Genomic DNA, 27,712 nt, shown 5'->3' with positions numbered 1-27,712 from the left:
GCGTTGCTGCTTTGCAGCAGTAACTGGGGTGAAGCAGAGGAACTACTGGAGAGGAAATTGTGCCGGGGTTTCAGCTGAGGCTCACGGGCTTACATGTGTGGCTTGGCAGAGCCGTTGCCCAGATTTCAGAAATAAATTCATCGGCCTGTCTGAATTTATCCCCCCACCCTTCGTACTTAGAAACGCAGTGAGCGAAGTATCTCCCCTTGACTTTTGGATGGCTTCAGGGCTCCATAAAAACTTCAAACTCCATCAAATCAAGCTGAAATAGATCTTGGGCAAAATTGGTTTTGCATTTCAGACAACTCTCATCAGAGACTTAACACAGCTTTCTGCCACATTAAAAGCAGCTCATCGTGCACTCGCACATCCCCTTGCACAAAGATATCTTCCCCTTCCTGACTTTCGCTCACCTCTTCCTATTTTTTTCTGTGGCATTACTGCACGAACGGGGGAAAAGATTAATCGGAGAGCGTTTGCAAACACATTATTAAGCTGTGTGTGCGCGTTGTCAGGACATCCTCGGGTCTGCTGGACTCTCTGCAGGGGTTTTTCTATGATGAAGAGCTCTGACTCAGTCACTGATCAGAGGCCAGTGCAACACGGGGGTAGAAAGGTCAAATACATTCACACATTTCTTTGACCCTCCCACCGGGGCAATTAGCCCACTGGGATCAAAGAGTGGCTGCAGCGCACTGTGTCCATCAGGGGGCACTCATTAACTGTGATGAGGTTATTGTTGGCAAACAGAGCGACAGATCGCACTCGAGGCGTCCAAAGTCATCTGTTTTCTTCAAGCGCGCACGGTTCTTGTAGCGAACCGATACTGTCAGAGGAGACGGCGAACCAAAGAGAGGTCTTGCAGGATTTAATATTTGTTGTTGCAAGACGGAGAAGGAGAAAGCGAGCGAGAGGTGTGTGTGGGAGGCGGTGGATGTTGTGCCAAAGCAGGCTTAATGCTTCATACAATAGCTTGAGTGTGGGTGAGGGGGTCTTGGCGCTCGAATGTTCTTTACTCCAGGGGGAGAAGAGGTGCTGCTGGGAGGGGAGGAGCGAGGGCTTGGTTTCCTACCCAGAGCACCCTTTGTAACTAAATGCAAAAAAGTCTGCAGGTTACGCGCGTGCACGCACACACACACGCGCGCGCCTCTCTTTGTCTTTCCCATGTGGACTGAAGTGTGGTACCGTCAAGTGAAGAAGTGGACTGAAGTGTGTGTTCCCTTCATCTTTGTGCAAGGTTTATATAGTTATTGAAACATGGAAGGATTTTATACAATCTAGACCTCATGCCATAACATTTCAGTCTCAGGGCTTACATGGTTTCAATCCATCTGCACTTGTAATCCTCTGAGAAATACTCAGAACACAAAACAGTGAAATCATGAGCGCAGAGGTTGAGGTGGGGGAATTGGAGCAGTCTCAGTTTACCCTAAACCATGTGTTCTGTGTACTTTTCATATTCCTCCTTTGCCCTCTCTCCCTCTCCTATTTGGGTAATCACTCACCCCATTATACTTTTGCGTCTAAAGTTCCAAAACGTTTGTTTTTCTTCAGGACAATAAGCTCTCCGTTCCCCTTTTTCTGGGTATGCAGTCTAGAGAAATAGATTATGACATCCGATGTTACAACCAGTGGAGCTGCTCTCCCGCTTCATCTCTCCCCTGCAGGTGCTATTTCATGGCGTCTTTTGGTATAGCGCTTGGCACCGACTGTGGCCGCTGGCCGCTGAATGGGAGGACGTGCTTCCTGGCGGCTAATGAGGTGCTGAACCCAGCCTCTTGTTTGTGTCAGGAGCACCTGGACCAACCAGAGCCGGGCCAGACCAGACAATAGAGTCAGTCTAGCATTTCCACTAAAGTCTGCCCATTCAAAACATGCAGAACCCTGGGACACAAACTCCCACACTTCATAAAATGAAGGCAAGACAGAATGAGACTGCCCATTCTCTTTGCACAAGGAAACTATTGTTTATCTTTACACGCCCTCTCCCAGGCCTTCAGTTTTATACTCCATAAAGACACAAGGCAAAAGGAGAGCAGCTTGGCAAAGATGCAGCATGCACGCTGTTTGTTTCTCAGAAATGTATCACATTGAAAGACTGCAACTGTCACTGGTGATTAACATTTCTGCCTTTCTCTCCGCACACTGTCAGCGGTGGAAAAAAAAAAAAAAAAGCTCACCTGGAGGACAGAAACAGCACATGGGCGATTTCTGGTTTCTTCTACAGTGAATCATTTTGATCCAGCTGGACAGGGTCTCACATTACATCACATTGCACACCAAACACATACTGTGGCCTGCAGCCTGGTGGCCTGATGTTAAGAATCAGTAACAACTCGCATCTTTTACTTTAAACCAGGCAATCTTTGGCACCTTTGCCTAAAGCTTCGCTGTGGGAATGTGGAAATGTGGAAGAACTTCTACCAAATCTATGACTTTAAATCTCGACATATAAATCGTCTTTATATCAGAGCCATAACATTTACATTTCTTGTCTCTTTGTCTCCTGTCACAGATGCAGGGAACCAGCTTGTAGCTCAAGAGGCTCTGAGAAAACCGTCTACTCTACGCAGACCACCTGCTCGCACAGGAGAGTCGATCTCTAGTAAGAACTGTGGCCGTATACTTTGACTCCATAACAGAATGGCTGCATGTTTGTGTGTCTAAGTCCTGAAGTTAGAGAAAAATGCTTTTTTTAATTTTTTTTTAGGTTGTCTCAACTGTAGTCGAATCACAGCTTTTAGTGACAGGCTGAACTCACTGGAAGCAAAGGTAAAGACTACTACACACTCAGCTACAGCATCTGAGAAATACAATAGGCCTACATTAATCAGGCCTGTGTTTAATTACCTGTTTTTATGTCTACTTGTACCAGGTCCAGTTACTCACAGCACCGGCCGCCGTATCGCATCGCCACCTTCAGAGTAAAGGGGGAACTGCGCCAGAGTCCTCGTTACTCATGGGGGCCGTGGCCGCTCAGGGAGCTCCTGGCGAGCAGGGACCTGCAGGTCAGTACATCACACTGTCACGCGTTAATAAATTTGAACTTTAAAAAATGTTTCCACGAAGTGGAGTCTAGGGTTTTGTGTTTAGATAACTGAGTGAGAAATCACTCTTTGCAGCTTTTTCTGCACGCTACCTGCTCATATCCTATTTCCTCCACTGTACACACACACTCATTTCCTTGAACAAAAGTAAGGGCCCATTTATCTGTGCTGCTCACTTTCAGTGCTCGGTTTCTGTGTGGAAGCATGGAAGTCCTCTCCTTTCCTGGAGGCGAGCCCAGCGCTGGCTGCAGCCACAAAACACACAGTTCACTAACCCTGCTACACAGTCAGGGGAAGAAAGAAAAATCATCATCAGTTATATTCACACGTGTTTAGCTCCGTTAGAGCCACCGTATGAAGAGATTTTATGTTATTTTAGGACATTGGAAATGACTCTGATGCTATCAGTTTTCTTTTGTGTAAATGGATGCAGGCTACTGCTATGTTATTTTTTTCTTCAGTATATATACATTACAGAATAGTGCACTATATAGAAACTCTTTTTGATACTTCCATTGAGTGGAGCTTTAATATATATAAAAAAAAATCTCACTGAACATGTTCCTGATACCCAGAGGATATACCTTTTCTGTTTTGGACATGGTATGCGTTTTCCTTTAGTGCCACCCCCAGGCCAAAGTTTATCTATACAGAACAAAGCATGTCAGAATTAAATGCTGTCACTCAACTGCCTTTTCTCCACCACCACTACATGTAAGGCTCTATTTCCTACTCTTCTGGGGACTGCATCAGTCCTTAATGCAATATTATACACTATTTGACTGTTTTTGCAGCAGGACTATTTTACAAAGACGTGCAAATGAACTTTAATTGGTCAACCTGGCGGACTTCTCTTTCGCTCTTTAACTAAAAGACTTTCCCTAAGCCTCCGACTACTGGAGTTTCAGCGCCAGTTTATCCTCATATTCACCGCTGCAGACAATCAAAAGAGAAACCTGGGCCGGACCCCGTTCAGAACTGAGGTTTGGCCCAGATCGTCTGGTAATGTGAGAGTTTGCAGGTCCGCTCTCAAACCTCCCAAAACTCTTCACAGTGGAAATCAGACCACGTCGACCCGAGCATTTTCTCATCCACACTCCGCATGAAATCAGGTGTGGTGGTGCATTTGGTGCACGATAATGTAAATAATGTCCTGTAGTGTGTGTTGCATTGAAAGTTTGAGAGCAGAGAGGACGCACCCTGAGCTTCTCCTTTAGTGTGTGTTGCAGGCCGATTTCAACTCACTGCAGCCAAGAGTCTGCATTAAACCTTTCACTAAGTGAAATTGTTAGGTCATTTGGAGAAATCCAATCACAGAGTCCACATCATTTAAAAACTATTTAAAATATTTTTTAAATGATGCCTATATATAGTAATTATCCAACTGAAAATGTACTGACAGTGAAATAAACAAAACAATGATGAAACCTCTCACTTGGACAGAACTGGACCTCAAGCCCCAATGGATTATACACAGCATCTTGTCCAGGTGGCTTGAACTCAGATTGGTTTCACAGAGCTGAACCTCTCAATTAAGCCATCTCTGTTTTCATTTCAGGCCCTCAGGGTGAAAAGGGGAGAGATGGGCTTCCTGGCAGAGATGGTAAATTGTAACCATTGTTGCCTTTCAGCCGACGTAAAAGCCATTTTAGATGTAAACCAGTTAAGGCTTCATGATTGCTCGTGACTGTTTCCTCCTCTTAGGGAAGCCAGGCTCTCAAGGGCTGCCAGGTCCCAGCGGGCCTCGGGGGGAGGCTGGGACGAGGGGCCCATCTGGATCCCCTGGATCGAAGGGATCCCAAGGACCGGCAGGTAAGAGTGGACTGAAGGTAGAGGTGCACACATGTGGATAGAAACATCACTCGAGAAATCAGATTGTCGTCCTGTCCAGCTCCAGTGTGTTTGTCTTTTACTTTTTGTCTTAAATTTATCTGTCAGCACACTGACCTTCCAACAGTAAATGCTGGAGCATTCCTGATTTATTTATTAATTTTTTTTTTATTCTTTATAGCTGACTTTTACAAAACTACAGTTTTGATGGGCAGCAGAAGTATTTGTTTTCATATAAACTCCCCAATGTGTGCTGCTGTTCATGGTGACCAGACAAAACAGACACTCAATCATGAGTCTGTTCTGTGTATTCAGAGCTCACTGGTTATGTACAAATAATAAATGACCTGCTAGAAAAAAAAAAGAAAAAAAAAGTAAACCCACAGTCAGCTGTGACTTGAATAATGAATAAAGTAAACGGCGGTAAAAGTGTGTCACAACATCTGCTCACACTATAGGCACTATATATATTTTTTATATTCTCTGCTCTGGATCAGGAAGGGAGTGCCTCTCTTTTCGGGCTAACATATGACCCCGGCTCTGTGCCTGGTGCTGGGTAAAGATGAGATTTAGAGCGAACCTTAAACTACAAACCCACTTTCTGAGAAGCGCCATGTGACTTCAATCTGAAATGAACATGAGCTATACATACACAAATCCCAGGTCTTTATGATTTCCATATGCTTGTGGTGTTATTGTTTTTTCTATCTCCATTACTTCATAAGTGTCCAAGAGCAGAGCTGTGTTTTCCTGATTTTTTTTTTTCCATTTTAAGAGAAAGATAAACACAGGACTGGAATGTGTCCAGCGTCATGCAAAATGTAGACAAATATGGTTTAGAGCCCGGGGTTGTGGGAAAGATGGGAGAAAAGTGAACGTCTGTCATTATGAGAAGTCGTATTATATGTTATGATGAGCACTGATAAGTTACAGAAGAGTTGCATTGCGAATGTTAACACAGATTTTGTTGTGGCATACCCCAGCTGCTCCAGGGAGCCATTATTCCGCAGGAAAAAAACTTAAATAGTTTACCCTAATATGTCACATAGACCCTGGCCGTTTGAATCACTGCATGCTGCTGAAGTTAGCTTAAAGTCTCCGCGCTGCAGCCGAAGCACTGCCAGTTTTGCTGCAGTGTTTATCAAGGCTAAATGAAAACGGCCCGCCGAGGTGTTAAATCACAGCTGTATTAACATTACCGTGCAAAGCAATAATTAGTGAACTGTCACCGTCGGTTGCATCGGTGCATTAACCAAAATGTGGTGAGTCGGTGTCTGTAGGAGGGTGAGAGGTGGGTGTTCAGCAGGCAGCATTAACTCAGGGGAGTCCAAACAATGAGGTCAGATGTTGTGCCGGTGGTTTTTTCCACCTTCAAAATAACGACGGGGGGAGGAGGAGGGACACTTTCACTGGCCCAAATGGACCGGCTACAGGCTTTTACTGATATACACATGCACAGAAGCTGGCGGTGTGTGTGCAGGGAGTATTTATTTTACAGTGAACCATTGCCAGTGACACTCTGCAGAGTTTGATGGCGTTTTGTTAGATTTTCCTCCATAAGTTCCCTGCACCAGTCCATTAAAGACCCCCTCCCGTTAATTACGCAGAAAGAAACTCAGTTCACACATTTCTGCTCCGTCCTGCTCCTGGTTTTAGTCCACATGTACACTGAGATAAAGACACACTCACTCCTGCCAGACACAGTTATATTATATCGCCCAACACTTTATCTAATCTTTTCCCTCTCTGGTCTTTGTCTTAGCTTATACACCAATCATCAGATTACCCATAGCCATTTATCAGTCTGCCATGTGCTGTGCTTTTCCAGAAGATATTTAGATCATATTTTGTTATGACGTACCCCTACAGTACAGTATGTCCATCAACGCAGTGATTTTTCTGTCATCACTCCTCTCAGGGCCCCGTGGTCCTCCAGGAATCCCAGGAGACAGAGGTCCGTCAGGGCCTCCTGGACCACCGGGGCCCCCGGGCCCCCCAGGACCAGCCAGTGCCCACATCCCAGACCCAGACCATGGTAAGAAACTTAATACCGTCATGAAGACACAAATTCCACAACAAATGGTCAAACCTACTCTCAGTGAATTGGCGTCGCGCTCTTTCAACAACTCGATGTATGGTTTAAGAATCACTATAATAGCGTCAGTTCACACATTGCTCTGCACCTGTAGTTGAAGGCTAAAAGCAGCTAATGTAGCCTTGAGCTGCTAGCCTCAAGCAGCGACGAGAGACTGGCTACAGACGTGTCGTTAGTCCATTCCATTCTGACTGCAACCACCTGATTTTTTTTGGATTGTCAAACTCCTTATCATCAGGCTGAACCTTTCGCACTTCATGCAGATCCCAATGGAGACACAAAAGACTTCATAAAATCAGTGCTCTCTCTCCCTTCACGTTCTGTGTGTTTCTTTTACTGTGATTTTTTTTCCCCCTCTGTGGGTTTGTTAAAACTGGACGGCCGCTGTGGTGCTGGATATGAATTCTCACACCTTATTTTTGTAGACTTGGAACTCTCCCAAAGGTCAGAAATGATCCAAATGGTGAGCACATCCATGTCAGAGAACCACTTCCAACACCTCCACGTGGGAAGTCATCTCCTTCTGAGCCAAGCCCAAAATGTGAATGTCCACGTACGAACAAAGTCAGTTTGTGCACGTATGTGCAAAGTCAGACAAATATTCTTCAGACGAATATTCACATATCTTTCTCCGTAAATTAAGGCAGGATGACGTTAATCCTTTAACTGCTACTTGTGCATTACTGTCCGCCCGCCAAGTACAACAGAATGAACGAGTGTTAAATGGAGGCAGAGGCAGTGAGATTGACACAGGCTTTCACATGCTGGGACGAGAACCTGTCCACCACTGATGTCACTCAACAGCTTCCAGATGTAGGCTGCTCAGACGGCTGAGGGAGGGGCGTGGGAGACAGATGGGGGCCCGCGTCGGCCCTTTCAAGGTCAACGCCTGGGCGGATTTTATACTTAAACTCAGTGGTAAAACAAAGTATGCGACACACAGATTTGTTAGCTCCGCTGAGGACGTTGGGGTTGGCATGATGATTTCCGAGACTGTGGACATCAAAGTAACAGTGGGGAACTGAGCTTCCTTTGGAAAACACTAACTTATTTGGCTTTCACCTCCGCATCAAGACATTGGAATTCCCGTCTGCAAAACAGAGAGAGGTCTCTGAGACCAGCAGCCACAACACGCTAAGTGGTGAAGATGAGGACGCTTTAAATGTAGGATTTCAATGTTTCCCTGCGGTCCTGTACATTTTCACATGTGGGATGAGTAGGAATTCAAATGAGTGTCTAGAGGCAGAGTCAGACACGGAGGGCAGTCCTGGTTTGTGTGTCACCTCTGGTCCTAAACTATTAGCGCTGTGCAAGGATCTGGCAGCAGGAGGATGTTTCTGTCAGCCCTGCCCCCTTCTCTTCTTCCTCCTACTGCTCCATGGATCTCCTGAAGTATCACGCTGTGATTGGACCTGTGTTTCCTGTCAGCATAAAATAACCCAGTGACCGCACGCTTCCCCTATCACTCACACGTTCGCCACCCTCTTCCTCTTATCGTCATGTAGCTGCGTATGTCCAGACAATGTTATCACGTAGGGGAAATGGAAAGGTCTTTTTATGCAGCATTGTACAACTTCAAATGAATGTCAGACTCCTAACTTCTGCTGACTACTGCTTTTGAATACATTTTAGTGTAGCTTACTGCCCTGCTGAGGTCATTAGAAGTTTGAGTGTTTGTTGGGAAACACCGCCCCCTAGAGGTCGATCTAGGTTAATAGAAAGGAAAGTGTTGCCTAGCTTTTCACACTAGCTCTGGCTCACTCGGTAAAATGTTACACACTGAAATGCAGCATCGGTTTCTTTTCAGAGGTTCATGGTTCGTACATTGAACTTTCCCTGACCAATTGGCAGCAGCCGACGTAAAAAATAAAAAACAATACCATCTAGAAATGCATTGAAAACACAATGTGGAGCCTGGCGGAAACAGTTCACGTTTTTTGTGCTAATTGCACAATTGCTACAACTACTGATACACATACACGAACACGAAGTACAAGCATGGGATGCACTTCTGTGCAAATATTAAAACCCACACTTAATTAATTAATTAATTAACAGAATAGAATAATTGTGATGTTTTATTTGTTCTTTTGGAATTACAAAATAAGAAAATAAATAAAAATAATACATAATACAGTAATACAGATCTTGTGCAGTAATTCAAATCACGTTTGAATAGTGAGGCCTCAAAGTCTTTTAGTTAACGAAGCATCATCATGTAAAGATCAGCGTTTGTTTTTACAGGATTAGCAGCTTATTTCCACTTTGCAACAGCTTCAAACAGTCATTAGTGTCGCTTCTGCATCCCATTAAACGCACACATTTTATTCCCAGATCGTGGAAAAGACCCCTTCTTCACCAACACTTTCCATGATTCACGAGGGTTGCCTGTTCCAGGACCTCAGGGTCCTCCCGGGCCCATCGGTGAGTGTTTACCGCTCTCTTTATTGAGTTTATTGCCAGTTGTACACACAGGATGTTTGTGTGGTGGTTTGGAAACATCTGTCCGTACACTCAAAAATCCAAATATTGAAAATGTTTTTACATGTAAAACACAGTGAAGAGGCTCACAGTAAATATTCACATCATTCCACTTTCCCAGTCATATGCTGTTTTGTGTCTAATATAAATCTCCGTTTTGCTACCAGGTCAATAAACACAAACCGAAAGCTGCTCTCAAGCTGCGTCAAGTCAAAAACACCTACAGATACTGTGCATAGATCAGGGTGAACACTCTCTGTTTGTTTCTTGCACAGGTCCCCCAGGTCCTAAGGGCGCAGCAGGACCTCCTGGGCCACCGGGACAGAATGTAAGCTCGAGGAACAACATAGTGGTGCACTGAAATCACCGGAGCTAGAGCTGTCAGATTTGTTGCCGTGCACACGTATCTCTGTCATTTTGAGTTTCCTTTCTATTCATTACAGGGGAAACCTGGAGTTCCTGGAACGCAGGGCCCTGTGGGGCCGAAGGGAGAACGTGGGGAGAGAGTGAGTACTCTCAGTTTAATTGCATTATTTATCTATTTGACAGGGATTGCGTAATAATTACATTTCAGAACATATGCCAGAGTTAGACAGCAATTTTTCACCCGCAGCCATCAGCGTGGATGTAAAAAAAAAAATCTCATTCTTGATACCATGAGAGTGTTACAATACCATACAATACAGTAAGACAATATTATGAATAAGAAATAACTTGGCATTGCATGCACTAAGTAAGATTGAGAAACCGCAACACATGACCCTGTCTGAATAATATACACTCCCTTTCTAAGATGCTACTTGTTATGCTGTGATGTCATGTTCCATTTTTTTTATGATTTAACAGAAAAAGAAAAAGTAATTCATCTTCTGGAGACAGAGAGATTGGAGCCGTGTTGTTTATCATCTTATAAACTAAAGTCTGCTCCATTTTCATGCCTTGCGGGACCAGACTTTTTTTTTTTTTTAAAGATATTACAGTTGCAACACTGTGAGGTTTATTTGCATTAAGATTTGATTCTTCTGTTGCATTTTCTGACCGTTAAGACTATACGATAAGAACGAAAATAGATGCGTTCGTGAACATTTTTGTTGCATCCAAATCTTGAGAATTAAAAACCTTTGGTGCATTTTATCCTTTTAACAACTTTCTGAAACATGCCTGTGGTCCCTCAGGGTCCTTTAGGTTACCAAGGAGAGAGGGGCTTCAGAGGCGAGCCGGTAAGCCACCACCACCCTCCTGCCTTAAGGATTATTGCTTGAGAGAACTAGTGTATGAGTGGAAACATCAACACATGTCATAACTAGTTATGTTCGTGTAAACTACATTTACCAGCACCAGCAGCGTTGACCAGCAGCGACAGAGCCACAGAGAGAATAAAACCACCACATTTGTGTCATTAATGCTTTGAAGCCACGCTCAGTTTTCTTGTGTTGTTAATGTTTCTTCACAGGGAGCGACGGGTCCCAAAGGAGAGCCAGGGGAGAAGGGCTTGCCGGTAAGAAAGTAGCTGGTGATGGTTCACAATTCACGGTTTTGTGAGAAGATTCTAAGGTTCCTTTGCTCAACGTTGAATGGTTTCTGTCTGTCTAACCCTTACTTTTCTTTTACTTCCTTCTCGTTTTACAAGAGCAATCTAAATGTAAGATATTTTTATTCATGTCATCACATGTTCACTCCACAATGCTGTCAGTCTGTTCGGTGAACGTACCGTGGCCAGTGTCTCAGGTTATGAGTAATATCTTTTCTTCGTGGCCACAAAGCGGTGTTCAGCTGCATCTCTTTTTCTCTCGAGCCCATACTCTCCAACCTGTCGATTAAGTGTCTGTTTAACATTGGTCTTCATTTTTGCTATGTATATATCTATATATATGATTGTAGATTTGTTTGATTTGTCTGATTTTCTGTGTTAATGTGTTTTTTGTTGGTCCTTGGGGTGTGCTCTGGACTGCTGTTACTCCTGTTACGACACTGTCCTCTTGACCCTAAAGCTGTCTGACTCCCTCTGCAAGCTGCTGTCCCCATGGCTACCTTTCACAGTCACTTTTTCAGCATCTGACTTTGGCATATACATAAAAATATAGAAAACTCCATGAGAAACAAGGCCGGAGTGAGTGAAAATTTGTCAAAAAAGGAGCCTCTGAATTCAGCGGTGCTGTCTTACGTCCAACAGTACGTTCGACTTCAAAATGTTGCTAACAATTACAAACAAAATGTATATGCCAAATCACTCCATATGTGTCAGTGGTGGGTCCTGGTTGGTTTAGAGGTTTTACGCTCTAATGTGAGTGGAGTGGATACAGCAATCCTCTTTTCTCCCACAATGCTTCATTGCACGATTTTGTCTTCCAGCACGACATCACATAAACTCAGACGCGTAAAGCACCTGCAAACTGTAACTAATGACTAACCCAGTGCTGTAAAAAGCAGAAATAAGGCAAAGTAGATCTGAATTCCCAGAGTTTCGTTTGGGGGAAAAACTTTTAAGAAGCCGTATTAGTGGCTTTATAAGACTGCTCAAAGTGACTGAGATATAAGGCTTACTATATTCACCACCTTCATTTAGCTTTTAGTGTGCTAATAATGGCTAATTAGTACATCTGGAGCTATGAAAATCATTAGTTTTGGTCATAAATCACGTTCTTAGAATAACTGATCTGATGTCAGAGGCTTGTGATGTCACAAGACCAAGGAACTGTGAAACTAAGTTTCATGCCAATCCATGTCAGGATATTTCACAACTGTCAGCTTCTTGTTGGAAACATCAGAGGCTCAACAATGTATCCTCTGGGTACAACACATCAAATCTTCTCCATAGTTGAGACATCAGTCTGAATTAGTGGTGGACCAAAACTCGAACTGGCATTGTCATCACTAGAGCCACGCTGATGGTGCCACTTTGCCTTTTTTCTTTAAGCATATGATATGTGCTTAGCTTGTTTTATTTTCGTTCATCAGAGCATTTCGTTCGTATTCTCTGCATGCTTTCCTTTGTGGTGTGATGCCGCCTCTGTGTCCTTTATCCTCCTTGTTCAACTACTGTTCTTTTTGATGGTATGATTCATGAAGTCAATCCCTTAGTTTTTTGACAAAAGACAAATCAGATTTCACCCGTAAATCTAAACTGACTTCATGCTGTCAGAGGACGATCGGTAAAGTTTGGGACTGCAGCTTTAAGAATGAACGAGCTAAAATGACTTGCCTGGCTATTACACAACAAAACGAATGCAGATGGCATGATCAAGTCAATATCCTGGGACAGTGTTAATTCCGCTGTGTAATGTCTCCAGCATGAGGCTGGTCTGAGATGTTGCATGCTGTTGTTGCCCAGCCCAGCATGGCTGACTGACTCCATGTAGCAGCATGTTCAGAGAATGAGGGAGATGCAGAGACATACGGGGAATGGATCATGTCTGACAGTGCTGGACAGATATGTGGACTGTTTTAACCTTCTAACTGCCGAACTGTTTTGAGAAAAAAATGACTTGCATCTTGGCGAGCAGTTCTCTCGCTTGTTCTCCTTACCTTGACGGCTGTATCTATCTTCACAGGGGGACGGAATACATCAGATCAGAGAGGCGCTGAAGATCTTAGCCGAGAGGGTTTTAATCCTTGAGACTATGATCGGTATTCATGGTGAGTAGGAGACCTGAGGCAGGGTCAGCTTTAGGCAGGGGTCAAGGGTGGCTGGCTCAAACAGTCACTGTACCTCACTGCTGAGACAGGGAGTGAGAACAGTCGGGAGCATCCCCAGGACTTGGGCCGGTGTTTCCACACCCTCACACAGTCCTCCCCCCCTGTCACTGCTCTCTGATAGGACATTAGCTTGCAGATGTTCCACGACTTGCAGGCAGACCTTGAGCTTCTGGCTCGCAGGGTGACACTACTGGAGGCTATCATCTGGCCAGGTAACGCTGAGACATCCTCACCCACAGATCTGCTGGCCCTCACTTACCTCCTTGACTAGAAATTGCCGATCACATGTTAGAAGCATTAAATTTCTGATAACCACTTCTTGCTGAACTACTGAGTGTTGTTCTAGTCCCTGAAAAGTAGAATTATTTTAGAAATGTATACTTTTATATAAACTGTTTTGGTTTAGAGAATCCTTCGATGGCAGTGCGGATATTATTAAACTTCTCACTACCAGACATCCGGTCCCACATACATGTCCTGTTTTTCTGTTATAATATTTTTTTTTTTTTGCTTTCAGACGAGATATTTCTGTATTTGTGCTCCTCTCACTGGTTAAAGTGGGTGGTGCAATTTGGTGTTTTTCTGTTTCTTCCTCATTAACCTCATGAATCTTACCATGAAAATATGAGATTTTTAGATTTTAACAGGTTTAGTTTTTTTTTTCTATAATGATTAAATTTGATTAAACTATGTTAGCATAGCTAGTAGCACCATAATGATTAGTCAAATAAAAAGAAATCAAATCAGAAATCAAAAAAAGTACGTCTTTGGGATTTGTATTAATTCTTTTTGGGGAATAAAAAGTCACATTATGGCTGTAAGAAAACTATAGACAATTAAAAAAACAAAAAAAAAAAAAACATTTGTATCCGTACAAGTCAGAAGCTAGTCAGTTTAATATAGCAACTACCCAATTAAAATGTGAGCCCACTTAAGATAGCTGCAGGTTGAGAGTATACTTGGATTAAGAGTACAGAGTGCGCATGTCCACACATACTGATGGACTGGGAGGCCCCGTTCCAACTGCTGTCTTTCTTCAACAGAGCCTGATCTAGGGTCTGGGGATGGACCGTTTGGCACAACCTCCCCTAGTTTCTACAGAGATAAGCGAGCAGGTGCACTTCCACATCGACTTGCTTCTCCTCTGTCCTCCTCCAACACCAAGGTTCGAGGGAAGTAGCAACCCCCCCCCCCCCCCCCCCCCCCCCCTTCCCCTCTCTCTCCTCGTCCTGCTCACCCTGAGGATCACAGGCTGGGTTGACCTCCCGTCCTATAGGTCTCAACGGCACTCGACAGATTTAGTCCATATCTGATACCCTCTCTGGGCTGAACCGTCAGATTTAGGATGGGGGACTCCTCAGGGAAACTCCACTGATACTCCACAATGTCCTATTCCATCGGGATCCTGAGAACTAGTTCGGCCCCCACCCATTTCCATAACCAAACCGTAACCTTCTGTATTACAATATTTTGGCTATACAACTAAAGCCTCAACGTAAACATATTTAGGGAAACAAACAAAAAAAAAAAGAATATCCTGTGGTGCTTTTGAGCTACAAACTCCTCTGGACATAAGGGTAGTTTAGATCTGAATCTTTAGATTTGAATCTGAATCTTCTGTGGTGCTCTCGAGCAACAAACACTTCTGGATAATAAGGGTCATTTAGAGTAATCAAGTGAAGGAGAAATCAGATGTGAGAATAAATACTGAATTTGTATGCTTTCACGATATAACTGCAGCTTGTCCATTATTTAAGTATACTGAGCATGTACAGTTTGCAGGACACAAATACACGAACAAACCTCCTCTTCTAGTATTCATTTTGTTATACTTCTATCATATTGTTTAACTCAATGTTATGTAGTGCACTAAAAAGATGAAGTCATCTCTACTCTAACTGAGATAAGTGTTGCTAACAGTGATTTGTAGTTTTCTGGTGTGAGTGTTTTCCTCCCCTTTAAGTGCGTACTGATAAAGTGATTTACTATAAAATAACACTTGGACGTTTAATCTGTAAAAAAAAAAAAAAAAAAAATCACAAACATTCACATTTGGCTGCAGATCAGCAGACACGGTCGTAAATAATTTTGAGTAATGTCGAAACCTGGCTGTCCTTTCCTAGATCTTTTAACAAACACACACACAGAAAAATAGCAAAGCTGTTAAAAGAACTTGAACATATTTTTTACCACCACTGTTGCGTTGGTAAATTTAAAACTGCTTAAACTGTTCTGATGAAATGACTTTTTGTTTAATCTTATATCAAACTTATTGTGAAACTATTTAAAACAATGAATTGTAGTTTATTTTGTATGCTGTTGTGTAACCATTTCATATTTTGAATTTTTTTGTTTCTTGCAAATGCGTTACTGTGTTAAGATAATCCTGTTTAGATGATCGGTGTAATAAAATAATGTTCTTTTTTTTTTTTTAACATGTCCCCTGTTTTTATTTGTGGTACAACAGTTTTGATTAAACATTTCCATGATGTACAGCACAGTCATGACATCCATTCTCTCTAATGTGCGTCTATACGTGCAGATAAAGAAACGGTGTCACATAGTTTGCATCTACAATTAAATTAACATTTATGTGCAGGAATTCTAATCATCATCAAAACAGTTCTACAAGTGACCCACAGGGAAAATACTGAAGCTCAGCAAAACCCAAGCATAATCTATGTCCAGTGTACAGCACATGGTTGCTGCCTCAGTCCAGGACTGTCAGGCTGTCTAAGTGCCTCTTGATGGCACAGGACCCTTTCCCTTGGACACCACCACAGCTTGTTCTCCAACGTTGTCATCAATAAGCAGGGAAATGGCGCCATCTAGCTGCTTTGATGCCGCTAAAGCTACTACAGCTTTCTCAGTGGGGAAGCCCATCTTCTCTAGCTGCTGGAGTCTGAAATAAAACATTGAACTGTCAGTAAATAATGTAAATGATGAAATATCAATTGAAAACACAAACTGAGCACTGTAATCCATCTCGATTTTAACATGGTACTAACCGCAGAGATGAAACCGATGATTTGGACACCTCTACTTTTGCATCAGGGTCATCGGGAGCATCTTCTAATGAGGCCAGTATCCCGGCCCTTAGCATCTGCTCCTCCAGAACATCTGCCTCAGACAGCAGAGCAGACTCCTCTGTCCTCCATGCAGGCATCGGTTCAATCCACGGGTGGTGATTAAAAGCGGAGGTTTCACTTACTGGAGGAGCGACTGCCTGATCTACGAGCATCGTTTGAGAAACTGATCTAGATCCGTGACAACAGATGAAATTAAAATGGTGACACGCAAGCAGACCGTTAACATTCACTGAGACTTTTTTTTAATGAGATAAATCACACCTCTGTGAGGTAGAATAGGTGGGTAGTCTGAATCTGGCTGTTGTGCGAACATACACCCAGTCAGGAATGAAATCCAAGATCCTGGTCTCCTCATACTCCTGTAACGTCCCAATAAATGGATGCCGATCTGCAAACTATGTTAAGTATTATGAAGTAGACCTGAGAATAAAGAAGAATTATGGTATACCTGTGGAAATAACATTGTTTGTAGGAGTGGAGAACTTACAAACCCTTAGAAATAAACCATAAATCTATAAAAACTGGAAATTAAATGCACATTCCCAACTACTGTGGTTTAATAAAGCTCCAAAGTGGCTGAAGTTATAGATTATCCTACCCTAAAGAGTTAAACAAAACAGAAAACTGAGACAACTATCAATAAAAACAGTCACATACCCACAAGAACTACAATAGACAACCAACATAGGAAAACGAATCCCAGTCAACTGTGGGACCGTAAACAGATAAGGATACAGTTATGGCCGATGCATATTGAGCAGAAATGAAGCAGTGCAGGCGTCCCGGGCAGCGCAAGAAGGCCAATCAGCAGAAGAAGCCAGGGGAGAAACCAGACTGGCACACACCTCAGCAGCCTCCTCTGTGTCACCTGTCGGCATTGTGCTGTAAACAGAGCTATCTGGATGCCGGAGTAACCACAGACCCGGGTCGCCTCACCCCCACCCACAAAGAGGACCAGGGTGTAGAGAAAGGGCAATAAGGCCATTGTCAAGATGGAGAGGGAGAGGAAGGCAACTGTTCCCCAGCGGCGCTCTTGGCATGATCCAAACCCCAGCAGGAGAACAACGGTGACCAGCAGAGACTGGAGGTCATCGTGACTGAGAGCATACAGAAACACATCTGAGGAAGAGACAGGTAGTTATATCTTTGATCTCACCAACTATAAAACGTTAATTTTGCTGGGAAACACGTAGAATTGCTTAATAGTTACCTCTAAACCTTGGGAAGTCTCCTCCTGGACCTAAACTGAGGCATGCCTGGATACCTCCAGCATACAATAGCAGCAGGACAGCTAATAAAACAGATGTTCCCAGACAAAATCCAGGGCGATCTGACCCATACCTGCACCACACTGACGATATACGACGCAGCATTATTCGAGATTAGCTGTAGTTTCTCCACTCACTTTTACTTTCGTGGCATCGTCAGCGTAAACCAATATCTGTTTGTGTTCATAATAATATCTATGGCCCGTTAAATGAAAGACTTGCAGAAATGTGAGAGAATGTGTTTCTCACAATATGATAGTAGGAGCTGGGGTCCATTGTAAAAACATTATGATCCACAATCACAAATTCCTTTACGACTGACTTTAAATTCTCTCTTCCAACGAGATGAAACGAAAACGAATGTGGACGACGATCCTATGATATCATATGATATTTAAAACAAAAGTAACACACGTTTTACGTTATGATGGGGAATATATAAGCGAAGTGTAAACCAACTTCCGCTTGTTTATGGCACGTGGCCTTCTTCTTTGCGTTTTTAGTGTGACAGCAACAACGTAACATGTGTTTTACCGCCACCTGCAGGACGCGCCAGGGTTTGGCTCACTGCTTCCATATAAACACATAGTATTGAGGAAATTAGCCAGTAATATATGCAGTTGTTAACATTAAAATATACCCATGGCCTATAGGAAATGTAAAATGTAAAAGTTATCAGACATTCTAGGCTAAATATCATAGTAAGCGACGTAACCTCACAATTCAAATATCGCGGTATTTCGTGGTTCGCGCGGCGAGTACATCTCCCCCTTCCAGCCTCTTGTGTGCACCAGTCGTCTTGGACACGCAGACTAAAATGGCGTCAGCTTCTGGTGAGTGAAAAAATTACGATAGTTTAAACCGATTTTAAATAAGTTGAGATTGTTGAAATAAACAGTCAAGTGGGTGGATTTGTTTTAAGGCAGTGAATATACCAACAATCAGTCGCCTTGACCGGTATCTGATGGAAGATTTACTTAACCATGAATCAGGCTAACGCTGCATGTGAGGCCTAGACGTGTTAGCTCCTGAAGCCGATGCAGTATTTACTAAAAGACGCCCTTGTGCATGGTGTGGTAGAATGCATATTGTAGCTACTTTTTTTTGTTTTGGTTTTTAATGTGTGCAACAACGCTGCGTGTATTTGGTTTGTTTTCAAGCTCCGTGTAGCTTGTGCTTGCTAGCGTCGCTTAGCGGTGAATGGCGCCCTAAATACGGGTCAGGCCTACTCGCGCTCCCAAGATGTTTAGTCCTTAGCCGACCATCTTCTAACACTTCTTTTTAACATTTATCTATCAGACTACAGCTCCTACGGCCAGTCCGGCGCGCAGCAAGGGTAAGACTTTTTCGGTTAACTCAAAGTGTGTTTGTTTGCTTTTGTCCACGCCTTCTAACCACTGAATGGTGTTTGGCCTAATTTCCGAGAGGAAGTGATGTTAAGTCTGTGTACACATATGTGTAACCTAGTAATTTAGGTCAGATATGTTATAGACTTAAAAAAAAAAAAAGAGGAAGTTGTTGATGAAGTAATTCAGTAAGTTAGTCATTACTATAATATGTATCATGTTTTCAAATGTTGCAAATGTTTCATATTGAATATTTAATTTATTTTTGATATTTGATTTTGCAGGTATGCTTATGCTGCCCAGCCATCACAAAGTTATGGACAGTCTGCGCAGGTGAGACATTTTTCTGTCTTTCTGCCTATTGATTTCATATTATCTGTGCTGCTGAGTTTTTGTTTTTGCCTTGTGGCACTATTATAAATGAATGCATTTGTGTTGTGCCACATGTTGTGATGAATATCACTTTAAGGGCATTCATTTACATACCTTTGATTGAAACACTTATTGTGCTCTTTTAAGGGTGTTGAACTATGCTGAGATTCAAAGCCTAATGCCTTTAGACACAATATCAATTTTTTTTTGTCCTCCTCTTTCAGCAAAGCTATGGTCAGCAGAACTATGGATCCTATGCCCAACCTGCTGCTGCTGCTGCAGATAGCAGCTACACTCAGACAACACCTGCAGCTGGAGGCTACCCTCAGCAGCAACAGCAGTATGGCTCCTCATACGGTCAACAAGCATCAGGTCAGCGCTTAAAATAAGTACAACGTGCAGGCCGTGTCTTCGATTTTGAGAATATACTCTTGAATGTAGCTCATCTCAAGATTATTCAGAAATGCTCAAAGCGTTTTTCTTTTACGTGTTTTCTACAGCTGGCTACCCTGCAGCCCAGTCTACTAGTCACAGCTACTCACAGTCAGCCCAAGGTTATGGAGCCACCGGTTACGACAGCACTCCTGCTGCTGCCGCTCCAGCGGCGTCCCAGTCCTATGGCTCTCAGCCAGGGTATAGTGCCCAGTCTGCCTACCCTGGCTATGGCCAGCAGGCTGCTCCCACAGCACCTCAGAGGTATGTGCTTCTAGACAAGGGCCAAAATAACAATGGTGTATTGTGCAAGATCATATTTATCAATTTGCTTCGTGCTCTGTCTTGTTTTGTCTCCTTCAGTTACAATGCTAACAGCCAGCCAGCAAGCTACAACCAAAATAGCTACTCTCAATCTGCAGCATATGGCCAGCAACAGGCTGGTTACCAGGGCCAGCAGGCGAGCTACAACCAACAGCAGGGATATCAGCAGCAGACCCAGCAGCAGCCACAGGCTCCTCCTGCTTACCCTCCTCAGGCCGCTGGTTCCTACGGGCAACCTCCAGCCAGCCAGTACAGCCAGCAAGGCGGACCACCCAGTTACAACCAATCCAACCATTACAGTACGCCCATTTCCATGTTGGATATAATTCTTGCTTTCATGCTTTAGTAAAGGCTCTATGTTCTGATGAATTTGTTTTCACCTTTTCTAGATAACTACAGGCAGGATGGCCAGGGTGGAGGTTCTGGTTACCCTGGCTCTGAGTCTTCAAGGTACCAAGGGGTGGGAGAGAACCGCGGCCCCGGCAGAGATGGTTTTGACAGAGGGGGAATGATGCACCGTGGACGTGGAGGCATGGGTCGTGGCATGGGGTAAGTGTCATTCCTTTGCACTTAGTCTAACGATTATTTTCACTCTACAGGTGCTGTAGCCATTTGGGGCAGAGCTGAGTCCCATCAGAAACTGTTGGAATAGTTCGAAGTGATTTGTCCTCTAATACAGGAAGGCTGTGATTTATCAGCAGTCAGTGCTAATAAATTACAGGCCTCTCCTTCAACGTGTGACACCGATGGTTGCATTTGTAACTGTGCAATAAGGGTATTGGTTGTAAACGTTCTCATCCAGTTTCTCTCAGCTCTGCCTCTTATTTGGCCAAAGGTAAGAAAAAGGTTTGTCCTCCAAGTTGGTTTTGATCAGGGACCTGTGCATAAACACTTAGCTGGACAAATTTATATCCTATAACATCACTTGATTGTGGGTCTGTTTCAGAAGTTTTAGGATAACATGTGAAGTTGCACATTCAGGGAATATAACCTAGCAAGGATATTTTTTATCTATATTTTATCACAATTGAAACGATTTTCTTAAGACGGTTCAAACACCAATACGTATAAATATGGTTCATAAAAGGTGTCATGATGCTGGAGTCGTAAAACAAAATATAATTTAGCAGGTTGCAAGACTACATAACACATTTATTGGTATTTAAAGAAATTTTTAGTTGTCATCTTCACAAAATACACCCAGTCCCATTTCAAGTACACATTTGTGCCTTCTCAATATTTGGGTCAATCCTCTTGATAAGTTTTTTTTCCTCTTTTGAAAAATTCATCAGGATTTACAACAATGTGTGGTAGTTTTTTTTTCTTTTTTCTTTTGCGTTTTTCTTGATTTCATTGGTTCTCATTGAGGTAGTGATGCCAATACGGAAACATTGCACCCTGTTACCGGAGTCAAATATGCTAATGAAATATAACAATGACATAAATCTAATTATTTATGTGTAGCTCGGACAGTTGTCTCAAAGGAGGAGAATGGGAGTCACTGAATGGCAGCTATTGAAAGAAAAAAAATGCTATTTCAAAGGGGTTTTGTGGTTAATGTTTCAGTACTTTCATGCTACAGTTAATCAATAAAAGCAGTAAAACTGCATTAAGGTATAAAGACACATTGGAAGCAAATTTAATACAAATCCTACTTGATTTTCTACCAGTTTATTTACTGACTGTACGGTGGGAGTGTTTGTGGTGCGGCTGCTCCTCAAGGTTGGAGAAAGGAGAGGGGAAAAAACAGGTTTAGTAATATTGACATTGACAACATAGGAAAACACAGGGCTTATTGACTGCGTACACCAACATTGGTTCTTCTGAGCTATGCTTCAGGAGTGTGCTAGTAATTGCCTTCGTGTAGGTACCTTCAGTCCACGGGTCCCAGTATAGTTTCATCCAATCTCTGCCTGGCTGGGGAAAAACAGCTTTCACATGTATTACACATTTTTTGAATGAGTTTCTCATGAAAACATGCATCCTCCATGGTGGTGAAATTCAAACTCTGTGTTGGTTCGGTGCTCATTCACGTTCGGTGCTCATTTAAGTCACATTCATCGAAACGGGAATCAAATTGGTGCCGGCTGTAGATGCAGTATTTGTACACGTGTGCACGGGTAGAAACGCCATACTTGATTCACCAACATTCAACTCTCCACAAAAGGTACTGAAAGAGTTAAAAGAAGAACTTTCAGGGGTATTAAAGTGATTAGAGGTTGCGCTTCACACTTGTTTTGGTTTAGGTTGGTTATTGCTGGTGTAAAATTCGAAAAGATGGAAAAGCATAATCAGCTGGAATATTGGTGTCATGATAGCTTTTCACTTTTAGGGTTTGATTTTGGGAAACATTGCTTGAACACTTTTGAGGCACATGAATCGTCAGGTCTTATTTCAGACGGTCATTTTGATTGGATTTAGTTTTTCATACGTTTTTGGTACAACTTTTTGGATGGATTCATGGAGTCCTGCATGAATGGTGTTTTCAGGTTTTTGGTGCAGCAAATACACACTACAAATACACAAACACACTTATTTCAGATATTTGAATTCATTTCCTCATCATAGGACTAAACAAGCAACTCAGTATTGCCAAACTAGTGATAAATCAGAATTCATAAATAGGAATATAATCCTAGGAACATTTATAAATTCAATTTAAACATGAAGAATTGCATAATTTTTGCCTAGTTTTAGCTTTGCACAGGTATATGTTTGGGGGAGGCGGGGGGTAAATTCTGTCATTTTGAAATGTTATAAATGTTTTTGTGGTTTGGAATACAAATGTTTGATCACTTTCCTTTTTGAGCACCTTTTTAACATGCTTTGTCACATTTATACCGTACAGGTAACAGTGAGAGCCATTTAAAACCATCTATTCTCTATAAAGTATCTGTACTCAGTACAGAGCCGCCAGCTTAAGCAGCAGGAAGGAGCTTAAACAAAGATTCGGGGTCTGCCTTTTTTCAAGAACTGAGGATGGTGTTTTTTTTTTCTAAGCATGATGGGTCTATGAAGTGACCAAGTCTTTGTTTTTAGTTTAATGTGACTGTGGTAAACGCTGTAAAAAAAAAAAAAAAAAAAAATTATTTCTGGTGTTGATTTGTCTTCATGTATAATTGTACCTTTTTGTTTTAGTACCCGGTGAATGTAATCACCCGAAATTCCTGTTAAATTTCAGATGCATTGTGTAGTTTTAAACGTGCACGTGTTGATTTATTTGTATAACTTCATATAGAAATTGTGTTTTTAATGGCGGCGTCTAATTTCTGAGGACACTTACATTTGCCACCAGTGCATCTGAAATCTGTGTACAAATGTTGGGTTTTGTCACAATTTTTTTTTTTTTTTTTTTTTTTTATATAGGCAGTAAAAAATATGTTCATAAATATTTTTTTTGTCAACATACTGTCATTAAAGTTTTAATGAGCTAGTTAAACAATAACACAAAGTTAATACGCTTATCCCTCGGTTAGTTTGTGTATTTATACGTTTGGGGAGTTGCTGTCCGGCTAGTTAGAATGTTTTGATTACTCCCTCAATCAAGCCACTTTGCTCGAGCCATGGAAGTGGCTGTAAAAGGGAAATCGTCTTCATATCTCCATTTATTCCCCCATAGCAGCGCTGGAGACAGAGGTGGCTTCAATAAGCCTGGTGGTAAGTTAACGAGTATTACACTGGTTAGTCCTTTCAAAGCCTTACACTTTTTGAGCAAATATGCTTTGAGTATTGATGTGTCTTACATTGTGGTATGCGAAATTTATTTACACAAACACATCTGAGAATATTGGGACTTTTTTTATTTGTGTTTTTTGTCAACACCTGAGACCATTTTCTCAGGGGTATTTTGTATAATACGATCACTCAGTGTTTACGGTTTTAAGAGTTTTTGAGAGGTTAATCGCAAATTTCCACTCAAACGTGTTTGTTACTGCTTTAAGAAATCTGAGCTGAATTCTTTTGGTTTTTTGAGGATTTCTTACTGGTCTTAGAGGCTCTACAAACGACACACAATTATTTGCCAAAGGGTCTGAGGTGTTCTATTTTCAATTCAATATCACTTGTGGGAATTGTGGTGTACCATAAGGTGCCATTTTCAACTTCCCAATAATGCTGATGCGTCTGTAAGGGAGTGTCTGGATTGTCTTTTTGTAGCATTCCTTAGGTGTTGTCTATTGACCTTGAGTTCCACACACTGACTTCTCTCCCTCTGTTTCTTTCCCCCTTGACTGATGGACTACAGGACCTATGAGCGACGAGCGTGAAATGGGTGAGTCAAGTCTCCCTAGATCCTCCTTCACAATGTCGCCCCAACTCCTACTGGGATCAGTTGTGTTTTCTTGGATGTTAAATTGTGTCATCGTTGTCTTGTAGGACGTCCAGAGGAGCAGGACGACTCTGAGAACAGCACAATTTACATCACGGGGCTAACCGAGAAGGCCAACCTGGAGGAAATGGCCGAATTCTTCAAGCATGTCGGTCCAATAAGGGTAAGAGTCGCTCTTCGGTCTAAACGTTGGTGCAAGCGCGACCGTTGCAGGAACTAAACATTCAGGTTGTCTTTTGTTTACGTATCAAGATTAACCGCAGACTGGGCCAGCCAGCTATTAACATTTACACAGACAAGGACACGGGAAAACCAAAGGGAGATGCCACTCTGTCCTATGAGGAGCCAGTCTGTGCCAAAGCAGCTGTGGAGCATTTTGATGGTATGTTTGAAACGCTGCACAATGACCTAACTAAAGTACCTGTCATTCAGGATGACTTACAAATGGTTGTTTTAATCCTACTTTTAGGGAAAGAGTTCCAGGGCCGACGGTTAAAGGTGTCCATGGCACGTCGTAAACCCATGATGGGAGGAATGAGAGGCGGCATGCCCATGCGAGATGGCATGATGGGCCGTGGAGGTAATTGTCAGCAGTATTTCTTGGTGTCACGCTCTCTCACAGTATCTTCAGTGTCCTTCACACTATAAGGATGCTCTTCTGTAAAAACATTAATATTTAGGCTCCCCAGTTGTCTCCCCTGCTCATAGTCCTGTTTTGTCTTGCCAGGTATGATGGGCCGTGGAGGAGACCGTGGTGGGTTTGGCCCACGAGGTGGTCCACGTGGAATGGGCAGAGGTGGACCCACTGGAGGCAACATGCAGCAGAGAGCTGGGGACTGGGAGTGCCCAAACCCGTATGTCCTATATTATATTATTCCTATAGTACAGGGTCTTCTTGGGAGCATCTTTGCATTAAAGTAAAGTTTGAAATTTGTATAATTGTCTGTTTCCAGGGGCTGTGGCAACCAGAACTTTGCCTGGAGGATGGAGTGCAACCAGTGCAAAGCTCCTAAACCAGAGGGGTTAGGCGGGGGCCCTCCTTTCCCCATGGGAGGTGACCGGGGCAGAGGTGGAATGGGCATGCGTGGAGGCAGAGGTATGGACCGTGGCGGGCCAGCAGGAGCTGGAGGCCCGGGTGGCCCCGGAGGTTTCCGTGGAGGCTGGGGAGGCGACCGCGGTGGCTTCAGGGGGCGTGGTGGCATGGATCGGGGAGGTTTCCGTGGGGCCGGCCGTGGAGGACCACCAATGGACCGAATGGGTGGCAGAGGTGGAAGAGGAATGGGACCACCAGGTGGAAAGATGGATATGAGGTAGAATTATTACCCCTGCTGTTAAACAGGTCCTAAGGTAGTTCCTCTACAGTTACAGTTCACATTTTGGTCACTTTAAGAGGAGAAAAAATGTGAATGCAAATCTCTTACTAGAACTGCTGATTTTTTATTTTTTTTTTTATTTTTTAAAGTCATTCATTACTGTTGTCTTTGTTTGTAGGGACCATCGCCAGGAGCGTAGAGACCGTCCTTACTGAGGAAGAAGAACTTGACTGTTCCTGTTACGGAATTTGAGTTTTGTTTTTTGTTTTTTATTAAAAAAAAATTGAGAATTTTTAATTTATGATTCCATAATTTGACTGCTTTCATACATCCTGTGCAGTTACATCCACTTTTGACTAGTGTTTCCATTTTTGTTTTAGTTTATCTGTGTTTATACTGCATCTTTTATTGTGCATGTTTTTTTTGTTATTTTGTAGTTGCTTTTTAAATATTCAGATTAGTTTTGACATTGTATCGTAAATGCTATATTTTTCATTCATAACACCATTGCCTCCTCTTTCCCATCCCTGACAATTGTATGTTGACAAGCTTGGGGAAATAAAATTTTACTGATTTGATGTGTTTGAGTTGTGGGCTTCACTTAACTTTACACAGTGACGTATGCAGGGAAAGCTGGTCATTTAAGAGTGGAGTTGTCAACCCCAGTGAACTGAGCTCATGTTCATGGTTCACTGGGTTTCTGTTCGTTTTGTCCAGCAGCTGTTGAAGGATTATTTGGTTCTTGAATGAGATCTGGCCATGGCTGCAATTTAAACTGAAGTATGAGCAAAATATTAGCACTGCTTTTGAAATAATATAAAATTTAGTGATCACTTAAGTAGCATAACATTATAAACTTGAAGTATCATTAATCACATACTTAGCAATTTTTGTAGAGCCGTACCTAATAAATTGGCCAGTGCAGGCCTGAGCCGCCTCTTATTACTTTTCTTGCCAGTAGATGGCGCATGTTGGCGCATGTGTAACATGCTGCAGCTCTGAATCAGACGCTAATGGCTGGACCTCTACCACAGTGACGGTGCATCACGCACAAGGAACTGACCTGACAAAACGGCTGCAGAGCTATTTTATTAGAAAATTAAATTAACTCAATAAAATGCGTGTAACTTTTTAAATTGCTGTCATAATCCTATCACAAATACCTGGAATGTTTTCCTGTGTCTGTAATGACGAGTTGAATGGCGTTCAGTCTCATAACTCCCTCTGTGAGGCTGAACAGCATGGCCCCGTGAAACAATCGAGCTGAATTAAGCAGCGTTATTAATCACAGATGTTCATCGTTGGCATACTGTTAAACATCTGTCTGACATATGGCTGCTGAGGTCCGCTTACTGCTTTCTTTTTCATCCACCCACCACTGGATAGTCCTGTTCCGAGCTGTGATCCTAATCTCTGACCTCCACGTGTGTCTCAAAGCAAAGTTTGTTTTTTTTTAAGTTTAGAAATGGCACATAGGACAGGTTTGCAAATTACAAGGGGTCTGACCTCACAATCTTGTTTTTTTTTTCTAACTAAATCGTAAAACTATCCCTCTGGGAAACCCGGCCACAGCTGACATCTTGAAGTGCTTCACATTTGCTGTGGCCAGTTGCTCATGTGGATTAATAGAGTCTCTCTCTCTCTCTACTGACAGAAAAGCTGATTCATCCAGTCCCAAAAAAATGATCTCATCAACCCCCACCTTCCCTCCCCTCTTTTTCTCTCCCTTCCGCCTCCACCCTCCCTCCCTTCCTTTCTTTCTCCTTCTCTCTCTCTCTCTGCCTCTTTCTTAAACAGACACATCCCTCTTTTTTAAACGAAAACAAGCCCTCCTTCTTGGCAGCGGGCTTCGCTTAAAATCAAACAATCACACTTGAGGAGGGGTGAACACGATCTGCTCCAATAGAGGAGTGCTCAAGATTTTAAAAGACTGTTGCATGGGTGGGAAAAAAAGGGCCCAGCTGTGAATGTTTGTACTTAAATTACAGGTCAAAGAGTTCATCTTAGAGACGAAACAGTTTTCTGAATTAAAACTTCTGTCCTGTTAACACGATAGACAAACCTATTCCACACAATAAGACAAAAATTAGTA

General features: G+C 42.7%; 3 protein-coding genes across 6 annotated transcripts in view; 2 read left to right on the top strand and 1 right to left on the bottom strand.

Annotated features, from left to right (window-relative positions):
• The window catches only part of emid1 (EMI domain containing 1), a 50,908-nt gene extending 36,559 nt beyond the window's left edge, over nucleotides 1-14,349 (top strand). Inside the window, exons 4-17 of one of the 3 annotated variants that reach the window (XM_047591924.1) lie at nucleotides 2,516-2,605; nucleotides 2,711-2,772; nucleotides 2,876-3,008; nucleotides 4,606-4,650; nucleotides 4,752-4,859; nucleotides 6,796-6,912; nucleotides 9,307-9,396; nucleotides 9,729-9,781; nucleotides 9,897-9,959; nucleotides 10,629-10,673; nucleotides 10,907-10,951; nucleotides 11,084-11,095; nucleotides 13,005-13,089; nucleotides 14,193-14,349. In XM_047591924.1, coding sequence (XP_047447880.1) covers nucleotides 2,516-2,605; nucleotides 2,711-2,772; nucleotides 2,876-3,008; nucleotides 4,606-4,650; nucleotides 4,752-4,859; nucleotides 6,796-6,912; nucleotides 9,307-9,396; nucleotides 9,729-9,781; nucleotides 9,897-9,959; nucleotides 10,629-10,673; nucleotides 10,907-10,951; nucleotides 11,084-11,095; nucleotides 13,005-13,089; nucleotides 14,193-14,329 — 1,085 coding nt within the window. In that variant the 3' untranslated portion in view covers nucleotides 14,330-14,349. Of the gene's footprint in view, nucleotides 1-2,515; nucleotides 2,606-2,710; nucleotides 2,773-2,875; nucleotides 3,009-4,605; nucleotides 4,651-4,751; nucleotides 4,860-6,795; nucleotides 6,913-9,306; nucleotides 9,397-9,728; nucleotides 9,782-9,896; nucleotides 9,960-10,628; nucleotides 10,674-10,906; nucleotides 10,952-11,083; nucleotides 11,096-13,004; nucleotides 13,090-13,270; nucleotides 13,362-14,192 lie in introns of all 3 variants that reach the window. The other 2 variants (XM_047591925.1, XM_047591926.1) reach the window with 2 other exon arrangements.
• An 806-nt stretch (nucleotides 14,350-15,155) lies between these two features.
• On the bottom strand, nucleotides 15,156-18,019 carry rhbdd3 (rhomboid domain containing 3). The gene is made up of 5 exons (XM_047591948.1): nucleotides 17,449-18,019; nucleotides 16,974-17,357; nucleotides 16,500-16,626; nucleotides 16,158-16,406; nucleotides 15,156-16,051 (listed from the first exon to the last, which is right to left on the bottom strand). Exons 1-5 carry the CDS (start codon nucleotides 17,609-17,611, stop codon nucleotides 15,883-15,885), a joined length of 1,092 nt encoding a protein of 363 aa, XP_047447904.1. The 5' UTR covers nucleotides 17,612-18,019; the 3' UTR covers nucleotides 15,156-15,882.
• A 210-nt stretch (nucleotides 18,020-18,229) lies between these two features.
• Nucleotides 18,230-26,198, top strand: ewsr1b (EWS RNA-binding protein 1b). 2 transcript variants are annotated; one of them, XM_047591904.1, is made up of 15 exons: nucleotides 18,230-18,339; nucleotides 18,806-18,842; nucleotides 19,137-19,185; nucleotides 19,449-19,596; nucleotides 19,725-19,920; nucleotides 20,020-20,279; nucleotides 20,370-20,529; nucleotides 23,603-23,637; nucleotides 24,224-24,250; nucleotides 24,355-24,470; nucleotides 24,560-24,689; nucleotides 24,777-24,887; nucleotides 25,035-25,161; nucleotides 25,261-25,617; nucleotides 25,799-26,198. In XM_047591904.1, exons 1-15 carry the CDS (start codon nucleotides 18,324-18,326, stop codon nucleotides 25,833-25,835), a joined length of 1,806 nt encoding a protein of 601 aa, XP_047447860.1. In that variant the 5' UTR covers nucleotides 18,230-18,323; the 3' UTR covers nucleotides 25,836-26,198. The 2 variants fall into 2 exon arrangements, with proteins under 2 accessions (XP_047447860.1, XP_047447859.1); XM_047591903.1 differs by having other exon boundaries at nucleotides 23,600-23,637.
• The last annotated feature ends 1,514 nt before the right edge of the window (nucleotides 26,199-27,712 follow it).

This window comes from Mugil cephalus, chromosome 8 (genome assembly GCF_022458985.1).
Source record: "Mugil cephalus isolate CIBA_MC_2020 chromosome 8, CIBA_Mcephalus_1.1, whole genome shotgun sequence".
NCBI classification, from domain to species: Eukaryota; Metazoa; Chordata; class Actinopteri; order Mugiliformes; family Mugilidae; genus Mugil; species Mugil cephalus.
This window is presented reverse-complemented; position numbering and strand designations above follow the sequence as displayed.

Coding starts and splice junctions, on each gene's coding strand:
- rhbdd3 (XM_047591948.1), bottom strand. CDS start 17,611: ATGCTGCGTCGTATATCGTCAGTGTGGTGCAGGTATGGGTCAGATCGC. Junction 16,407..16,499: donor ACCTATTCTACCTCACAGAG/GTGTGATTTATC, acceptor TCACGGATCTAG/ATCAGTTTCTCAAACGATGC. Junction 16,052..16,157: donor TCATCGGTTTCATCTCTGCG/GTTAGTACCATG, acceptor GTTTTATTTCAG/ACTCCAGCAGCTAGAGAAGA.
- ewsr1b (XM_047591903.1), top strand. Junction 24,690..24,776: donor AGCTGTGGAGCATTTTGATG/GTATGTTTGAAA, acceptor TCCTACTTTTAG/GGAAAGAGTTCCAGGGCCGA. Junction 25,618..25,798: donor GGTGGAAAGATGGATATGAG/GTAGAATTATTA, acceptor CTTTGTTTGTAG/GGACCATCGCCAGGAGCGTA.